The sequence below is a fragment of the Spinacia oleracea genome, chromosome 3 (genome assembly GCF_020520425.1).
Source record: "Spinacia oleracea cultivar Varoflay chromosome 3, BTI_SOV_V1, whole genome shotgun sequence".
NCBI classification, from domain to species: Eukaryota; Viridiplantae; Streptophyta; class Magnoliopsida; order Caryophyllales; family Amaranthaceae; genus Spinacia; species Spinacia oleracea.
In genome coordinates this window covers 156,581,888-156,592,250 of record NC_079489.1, presented here as the reverse complement: position 1 = coordinate 156,592,250, position 10,363 = coordinate 156,581,888, and the positions used below count along the sequence as shown (strand labels likewise).

At 30.5% G+C, this 10,363-nt stretch overlaps 1 protein-coding gene across 1 annotated transcript; it reads right to left on the bottom strand.

Moving 5' to 3' along the window:
* Positions 1–419: 419 nt before the first annotated feature.
* Positions 420–10,078, bottom strand: LOC110789736 (truncated transcription factor CAULIFLOWER A). The gene is made up of 8 exons (XM_056841019.1): positions 9,762–10,078; positions 6,441–6,546; positions 4,980–5,044; positions 4,724–4,823; positions 2,874–2,915; positions 2,380–2,421; positions 1,590–1,741; positions 420–747 (listed from the first exon to the last, which is right to left on the bottom strand). Exons 1-8 carry the CDS (start codon positions 9,944–9,946, stop codon positions 645–647), a joined length of 795 nt encoding a protein of 264 aa, XP_056696997.1. The 5' UTR covers positions 9,947–10,078; the 3' UTR covers positions 420–644.
* Positions 10,079–10,363: the final 285 nt, after the last annotated feature.

The following is a 10,363-nucleotide window of genomic DNA, read 5'->3' as shown; positions in this document are numbered from 1 at the left end:
CCTTTTTAAAATGATATTTACAATTTTCCTTTAATTTGTTTCATAATTGTTCTTTAATTTGTTTTTATACAACTTATCTCTTTTAACCCTACAAAATTTACATTTTTCCACTAAGTTTTTCTTACTTTATTCTTTGTATTTTACATCTACTCACTTTTTTCACTATCTCTTTTTTTATATTTTATAACGGAGTATATCCACTCACATTTTAACACACTTTTTATCACATTTGTCATAATATTTGTACAAATAGTAATCGTAAAGATAAAACAAAGATAGTACTACCTAATGTATAAGGAAGATCAGACGTTCATGCATGACCGTGAGATAAGATCGAGGTGCACAACTTTATCGTTCATCTTCCTTAATTTTTAACCAAAAAACCATTTAAAAAATAAAATTGTATAAGCCAACGAAAATGTTCCATTCAACAAGCTTAATTAATTAGTTATGAACCGAAAACATTTGCATAAAGAGTTTGCAAAGCCATACAACACAACTAACTGTGATACAACTCTAACTAGTACTAGTGGCTCATTCGCACCAAAAAAAAAATACAACTCTAACTGACCTTAATTTATTTAATTCTTCATAAATAAGTAGCTTAATTAAAATAATAAGCTTGACTTGATTAATCTTTGAGATCAATTTGAGAAGAATCCCATGAAAGAAGGGTATATTGATTGTAGTGTTGGATAAAGATAATTCCTCCCTTCTTCTCCATCAACTTCTCCTTGGTATTCACCACTGCATGCAAGATGAACATTCTTATTATTAGCATACTTTTGGCATTTCTATTTTATATCTTTAAAAAAGTTAGGGTACAGTCTTGAAAGAAAACTATCTTAACTTTTGTTATATCTTTTCATAAAAAAATTAATAAAAAAATATTTTTGGCATTCCTAATAAACCAACTATTAAGGGCTCGTTCAGCATCATTGACATTTTTCAGTTTTTTGTTTTGTTTTGAAAGTCCTATGATTTAGATTGAATCATGAACTAAAAACAGAGTGGCACTTATTGTAATCATATTGATTTTTAAAACTGGCAACAATAAAAGTTTTAGGACCCGTTCGGTATCACTATCATTTTCCAGTTTTTGGTTTTATATTTTATTTTATAAGTCATATGATTTAGACTGAATTATGAATTAAAAGATAGTCATACCTATTGTAACCATGTTAATTTTGAAAACTGACAAAAAAAAACTGGAAACTATTTTTTGTGGTTTTCATATTTTAGTTTTTCGTTTTATAAAAAACAGAAACTGAAAACCAACGACAATACCGAATTGGCCTAATTCAAGGTTGTTATGTTTGTTTATCGTAACGGTTTTAGACTAGTACTCCCTCCATTTCATAATATTCTCCACTTTTGCATTTTGAACGATCTCCAATGCACTATTTTAACCCTTAATAATTTTAATTTCGCATGAATAAAAATTATAAAAATTTGATATTTAGAAAACTTATATCGAAAAAAGACCAATATATAAGATCCCACAAGTTAATCTCTTTTCTGTTATTTATACTACTAATTATAATCGAACTTTGACTATATAAATAAGAAAAGTATAGATAGGAAAATACCCCATGTTATAAAAATGAGGAGCAAGGGGTGGAGATTGGAGTAGGAAACTTGATGTATCAGAAGAACCAGCTTCATGATCATGCGGCAATGGCGGCAACTGCTGTAACTGCGTTTGTTGCACTTGCGCTATATTTTTTCCTTTCTCCTTTATCTGTTTGCCAAAACTCGACTAAAACTAATTAAAAGTGTAAGTATATAAAAGAAAAGAAAAAGAAAAAAAAAAATGATGATCACTACATAAATTCGTATTTTTTATAACAACCAATAACGACGGGTAAAAATCACGTCGTAAAAGGGCTTTTGCGACGGCCGCGACGGAGATAACAACCCAACAAAGACGGGAACGACCGTCGTAAATGTCTTTTATGACGGGTTAACGACGAGATTTTCCATTAACACGACGACCCCTGTTATGATGGGTTTGCGACGGAAAATCTCGTCGTTAATCAACGATTATTGGCCTTTAGCGACGGGATTTCCCGTCGTTAATAATACAATTTCTTGTAGTGGATAAATGTCGCAAGTTGCGACAACAAAATGTTGTCACAATCTTACGTGTCGATTTTAATTGGTACATATAGGCGCCACGTAGGTTATGCGTCATCAGAATATTTTTACTATCAATGCAATATTTTTAGCATGAAAATATGTAAATAATATAGTCGATATAAAAAAGCAAATAAATTTGAATATTAGGATTTTCCTACCTTTTTTTAAACATGTATAATAGGTTATATAAGTTAAAAATTTAAGAAATGACTAACTATGTTAAGTACTACGAGTATGTACCTTCTTTTCCAGCATATTTTGTTGCTCCAACATTGCTTTCTCCTGAAATTATAAAAAAAAAAAAAAAAAAAATGAAAAATGAAAAATAAAATAATTCCTTCAATAAATCATAATCCAATATCTAAAGCGAAAATGCAACTTTCGTGCCGTGTCACAATGATGACATGATCTGCTTATGTGTTATGATTTAAATTGGAAACTAAAATATTTAACTCATATAATCTATTATACATGTTACAAAAAAAGGTAGGAAATTCTTAATATTCTAATTTGTTTCATTCTTTATATCGACAACCTTATTTACCTATTTTCATAGTAAAAATATTGAATTTGTATTAAAAATATTCTGATGACGCATAACCTACATAGCGCCTATATGTGCCAATTAAAATACGACACGTAAGATTGCGACAACTTAAAATTGTCGTAACTTGTGACCTTTATCACCACCTTATCTAAAGATATGCGTAAATGAATAAATTAAGAGGGATTACCTTCTTTTGGAGTTCAGCGATGGAATCCTGTATAAGTTGGTTCTGACATGGAAATTCAATTCAAACAAATTATAGTTTTAGTTAGTCAATTATCAAGTTAATGCAAAACCTACTAATACAAAGTAACTAGTATGTAGCCCGGACGTTGTTCCGGGTTTTGACTTTTATTCAATTCGGGTCTTTTTTAATTATGTGCACGTAGAGATGGTGTCATCATCAAATTACGGTTGTTATAAGATTAGTGGCCGATCAACAACCTCCCAGATCTAAAACCCCACATTTAAAAATCTAAACAAAGCCGGATCCTTTTCTTCAAAGTAATAACTGTACATTTATAAATTAAATAATCATTCCCTTTTTTGCATTCACTTTTATTCAATGTATTGTTTATTGTAAAAATAATATATTTGCTTATATAGAAAGATATTACATAAGTTGTAGTTGGTCAAGATGGTAAGAAGTGTAGCTTTTAACAAAGAGGTCTTGTGTTCGATCCTTGTTAGATGTTTTTTGGTTGTAATGAAATGTCATGATGCTAATAAGTGGTGACGTGGCGTAATAAAGAGAGGTCTACGTGACACGTATACATTCTTCAAAACACTTTTAATATATTAGTATAGATACGTACTTCCTCTGTTCCATAAAATTATTCATATTTTCTATTTATGGGGTCAAAGATTAATTTTTTTTACCATAATTGATAATTTAAGTACGAGAGAAAACATTAGCATAGCTTGCAGGATCTTATTGGATTCGTTTTAATGTGAAATTTTTAAATATAATTTTTTATAATTTTAACTACGGAGTAATACCTAATTAAAGATATTGATGGTAAAAGTAGTGCACCGATCGAAAACCGTGTACAATGAGAAAGTAAAGAAAGTTATGAAACGAAAGGAGTATTCCGCATTACTTCACGAGTCTACAGTACGATCGAATAGATTTGAGAGAAATATGAAGTGTTATAAAGTGTTAGAGCTATGGTATATCTAGGGTTCTAGTATGTTTAGGAAACTAGAGATGTGTTAGTTTAAACTAGTATAATTTTACATAAACTTTTGTGCAAGACTGCCTAACGGTTAGACCACTTTTTTGGTACTAACTAAACTAGTGTAAAACATAACTAAAAGTAATAAAATCATAACTAATTGAATAACAAAATATTAAGGTATAAAGACAAATTGTTAAATTTATGAGTTGAATAGTCATTATTTTTTAACAAACTTATTATTAACTAAAAACTCATAAAATCTTAACTAATTGATCTCATTTATTAACTAATCAGTTTCATTGTTTAACTAATTGGTTCCATGCTTAACTAATTGGTTCGGTTGCATAACTAATTAGTTTCGTTGCTTAACTAATTGAATTTCAGACTTAATTAATTGGTTCCAGTGATTAACTAATTAGTTAAAGTGCATAACTAATTGGTTCCAGTGCATAAAAGTGGTCTAACCGTTAGACCGTCTTTCCTAAAAGTTTGTTATAATTATACTATGGTTTCCTATACTGCGTATACACTAGTATAATAAACTAGGAATCTAATAGAGTCATAAACTAGTACAATTATATTATGGTTTCCCATCTCAACTGGGAGGGATGCTGCCCATCGAGGTACCCATACAAACTCCCACGGGAGATTACCTCGCCGAAGGCGGTGGGAGCTCCTCGTAGTAGAACCAAAAAAAAAAAACTAGCAGTTATATTATGGTTTCCTATACTACGTATAAACCAATAATGTAAGTGTTATGTAACCAAATTATGATTAAACTGTTGAGTTATATTATCGTCAACCAATATTATCCTCTATAGTTTGACGGAAAGAGATAAACAAAATATATACTCCGTACCTTCCTTGTTCGAATAGATTTTAGAGAAGTATCAAGTTGTAGCTCTAAACCTTGGATTTCTTTTGAATTGAGTGAGCTCAACTCTTGTCCCAAGTAGTGCCTGATTAATTACATTATACACATTTTTTCATATAAGAAGAAATACATTAGGAGACCCGTAAAGAAAATATTTCGTACATGCATGTGACAAATACGAAATACATACATATATACGTATGTAATATATACTTCGTAAGACTTTTCACCGTATGTATACCTGTGGTTCCTTTGTAGAAGTTCAGCTTTCGACTTCAAGTAAGCGTAGTCTAACATCCAGTTATCCTGTGTTTTACATGAAAATAATCAACTTAACACAAATATTAGAACAAACAAAAACTGTTGAAGATAATGTAGTTATCCTGACCCCACACCTGAAGAACCTTATAGTTGGACGAATAAAAAAAGGTTTTTAAATGTTAAGTGATTTGTAACGGGATTGGACACAATCACCCAATACAACTTCTTTTAGTTACAATAACGCAAGTAGCTCTTATTGAACTAATTAGAAGCGCATTGGTAGACTAATAAAACATTGATCGATTAGTACCAGCCAATACCAAATTAATCAGAAATCATTAAGAGTCACTTACGTCTATTTAAAATATAAGCCACTTTTAACATAGATTTCCACCGGACTCAAACATTCATGGATCACCACCATCATTAGACATTAGGAGTTTTTTATTTTTTATTTTACATTAGGAAGTAAATATATTTTATTTATAGTCGGAGTAAATATATAATTAAGGTTTACACCATAACTAAAGGTAGGGGCCCTCCCCTCAAAAAAAGTAAAATAAAATGTAGGGGCCCCAATTGGAGATGGAATTTCATAAAACCAGAGTACTATTGGTGGGTTACTAGGTTTTATGACGAGTAACAATATTTTATTTCCTTCGTCAATTTAAATAATTACACCATTTTAACTTTTACGTTTATTAATTCCAAAACTTTAATGGTTAATAATACTTTTTATCATTTATCATTGATTATTTCTTAAAATATATTATAAAAACTGGATCTGTATGAAGATCGACCCTTTTTTTTTGTAATTAGTAAAAACACATAGTTCAAATGAAGAAAGTAGATGTGTTTGGGTGCTAACGGAAGATAAAATCCGAAGGTAAAATTCAAAGGTAAATTCCGAAGGTTAAATCGAAGGTAAAATCCGAGCCAAAGGATAATATCCGAGGGTAAAATTTGAGCCAAAGGTATAAAATTCCAAGCTGAAATCGGCTTTCACTTGGACGTGATCAAAATCAAAACCCAACCTATTTTTCAAATAGAATTGGGTCTAGGGGGAACGTTTTTTGGGTATTAAGGCATACCATTTAATGCCCAAAATCTATTAAAACCCACTCAGGCCCAATATCATTCGATCATAAGGCCTCAAAGGCCCAATAAAGCATTATATATACCTTTTAAGGGGCAACGTAAAAGAGGTCATTCTCTAACCCTAAAGAAGCCACGCTATTCTCTCTCACCCCAAAATATTCTCAATTTATACATCAACTGTACTGACTTGAGCGTCGGAGGCTCCGCCTCGGAAACCCCCCTTTGGCCCGGAGTTTATCTTACAGGCACCGTATGTGGCCAAATCTCAAGACACCAAGGACGCTCATACCATCGTTTCAACTCCGAAACAAGATGTATACATTAATATAATAATTTTAAATACCTGTGAGTCTGGATCATTATTGAGAGTTAGCCGTTTCTCTGCATAACAATAGCGCTCATACTTCTCGAGGATTTTCTCCATGCTTTTCTTTGACGGATTCTCCATACTTTGAAACATGACAACATATTAGAATTGAAATAACATAACTAAAAAATTCAGAATTGAAAACACATACACTAGCCACAGAGGACAAGACGGTAAATGATCGATATCTATTGTGTATGTAGTACGTATTATGAATTAGCAACTACTACCTCCGTTTCAGAAAGATTTTTACCAGTTATTATTTATACAAATATTAAGACAAACGTAGGAAAGTTGGTTGAATGTAATAAAATATGGATAAAGTAAGAGAAATGTGTAAAAAGCTGGGTGGGTGTAAGAATAAAGTAAGAGAAAGTGAGTGGAAAATTATAATATTGTGGGTAAGAAGGGTAAGGTATTAAATTTTCATATACAAAAATAGAATAAGACAAAGTGTAAAGAACATTATGAAAAGTACTAAAACGGAAAATGTAAAAATCTTTTTTGAAACGGAGGTAGTACTACAACATGGTTAACTATTCTCTGTGGCAAATGCATGGAGCATCTAAAACGACGATCGAGGAAGAGGTTGCTTTAAGACAAGGAGAAGGCATCTAGCTAGCTACTTGTGGCGAGGAAGGCCAATGAACGGTTGAGTCTGCTACATTCAGAACTTGATCCTCCAACCAATTTAATGATTTCTGTGCAGACAATGACACTTCCTTTGTGGAAAATATTTTTTTGGGCAGTGTTGATATCATAAATGGTTGTATTTTTGTGCCACGTGAAGTGGAAGCTGCTATGCTCAATATTAACTTATCAGACAATGACACTAACGATTTCATTATGAGAGTAGGAAAAAAATACAAAATGTCTTATATGCAATAGGTGCATAATAAATTTATTATATACCGGGATAACTTTTACCCAACTTTTTGTAACTTTTAACATATTTTGATTAACTTTTATTTATAATTTTTTTTATGGATAAAATTTTTAAAGGTTACATTGTTACTTTTAAACATTATTAGTGATTGTAAAGGGATAATTTTTATTAGAGCAAAAAAAATTTATCACCAAAAAATAAATAACTTTTATATTATATAAGGGCAACTTTTAAACACTTTCTCTCTAATAAATATTTAATAATAATTTATGAAAACCTAGTAGTTGCGATTATATTTACGAGTAAAAAATTTCCATATTTACATGTGCACTTCGATTCAAGAAGGGATATGGTTTTGGCAAATACTCTGTATCATTCATTTTAATTATGTATGTTAAGCCTATGTAAAAAAAAAGGAAAAAACTCTCATTTTATTTCAATATTTTCAACAAAAAAAATGGTGTAAAGAAAATACAAACTCCGTACTTTCCCTCTGTCCTTTTCTATTAATGCGTGTAGAAATTATAAAAATTTGATATTTTAAAATTATCATTGTCGAATCAAACAGTTAAAAGAAAATAATTATTATTTATCAAATAATTATTTTCGAATAAAAAAGTTACACTTTATTATTGTTTTGTTATACGAGTATTTTTTATTAATTACGTAGTACATCAGTAATTTTATGCATAAGTCTAATCGTTAAAGAAAATCACACCAACAGAATAAAGAGAGAGTATTACATTTTAAATGCGAAAAAGACACTTAGGATGAGATTTCAAAGTATATTGAAGAGAACAAAAAGTACAAAATTGACAAAAATAGAGCAAGGATGAATAAACATGTGTGTACGTAGTATAATAAAATAATTTTCATGACCAACCATATAATTACGATTTTATGTACGGTCACCAAAGTACTCCGTACTAAACTACCATGTATGCATCAACCCAATTTTCATAATGTTTACCTTGTTAATTCGGGCTGGGTTAACCCGTGCGGGGTTGCGACCCACTTTATATTTCCTTATAAAAAAAAGTATGTAAGTACTAACTTACGAGTAAATTAGTATTTCGTAACACTGTGAAATATGGTCCTTCCCAACATTATTTCATGTACATACTTGATCTTTAGAGCAACATCAAGAGAGTGTTATCTTAAAAAAAAATTCTCATATGTCATGTCATCTTTCCTCTAATATTTAATTAATAAATTTTTGTTAAGAATTCTTCAGACTCGTCTAATTTAGCTATTCACCCCCTCAAACTCATTTAAAACATCTCAAATAATATAACATCTTAGAGCAAGATTAGCGGTAGTCTGAGCAATAATCTTATAGAGTATTAACTTAAGACCTCTCATTTAAGTGGAAGAGTATGACAAAAGTCTGAGCAAGAGTCTTGGAATTCCAAGACTCTACTAAAAACGTTTAAACAGTACATTCAATCTTAATTATTATTATTTATTCTTTTTTATTTTATTATTTTAATAAGTTTGAGGAGTCTTGAATGAGTACGAGGGGTGAAGTGGAAAAATTAAGTAAGTCTGGGTCTCAACAAGAATCTGATTAATTGAAAATAAATAAAAATTAATAAAAAAGATGACGTGGAAGTCTTAGCTTATACTAGCGCTAATCTTGCTCTAACTATTATTATTTTATTTAAATCACATATTGAATATTAAGTTGAGTCTTAGTTTTTCAAGACTCGATTTAAGACTTGGTTAAGACTAACCCAATTTAATGCGACAAACTGATATGTCTGATCTTAAGACTAGGTGAGTCATATGACATGTTAGTAAAATTCAAATCTAAACAATTAGCGCTGATATTGCTCTTAGTCGTAGTATACTTCATACCACTTACTAAATAAATTTATACTCGCCTAACTTACACTCACTTTGATTTATTTCAGTTATAAAGTGTACTTGGCTATCACTTATTGTATTATTCTTGAACTTATTTCTTATCTGAAGTTATTTTTCTAAAATAATGTGAACAGATCGAACATAGCCTAAAAGTTCCTCAGATTTTTGCATGAAAGTTAGGTTTTACTGTACTTCCTAGTGAGTTTCCTAGTACACATCAAACATGACTAGTGAAAAAACTTCCATCATCTTCACAAAAGTACAGGACTACTACAGGAGTATTTAGTTTTACTATTTTACTCAAAATGTACACTCAAATAGTCAAATATTACATGTACTTTGTACCAAAGAGACTATCATGAAAAAGAAAATTAAAGGTATGGTCTATTTTTAAGAAATAATTTAAATAGACCAATTTCTAATTCATAAATTGCGATACGGAAAACTGACACCCAAATATAGAAACATATACTTGAAGTTACTATTCATATACTATATTATATACACTAGACATGTGTTATTTTATGGGAATATGCAGTACTTACGAGGTATCAGAGGAATATTCAGAGAGTTTTCCACGGTTAGAGAAAACAATGAGAGCAACATCAGCGTCGCATAAAACTGAGATTTCGTGAGCTTTCTTCACAAGTCCATTTCTTCTCTTAGAGAAAGTTACTTGTCGATTGACCTTGTTTTCTATCTTCTTCAGCTGCACTTTCCCTCTCCCCATATTCAATAATAATACTGAACAACGCGTGATTTTTTTATTTATTTTTAGATCTGAGTGGTGATCTTAGTTGGTAAGGTTTGGTGATATATATGGTGTATAAGGGAAGGATATATGAATGATGAATTGATGATTGAAGAGGGGAATGAATTAATAGCAATTTCATTTTTTTTTTTACTTTTTTTTTTTTTTTTTTTGAAATGAAAAATTTAAAGTAGTTGTGCTGTCAAAGCAGCGAAAGTTTAGTCGATAGGTACCATATTTTACGGGTTGTTTAAGTGGGTACTAAATCACAATTCGGGTTTGCTAATCATGATTTGGTTTTGCTTATCACATTGGTTAGTGAAATGATATCTAGGTCTCACATAGATTGTACAATTCCCATTGTTAGGTCAATTCATAGCTTATCTAAAGGCCCAC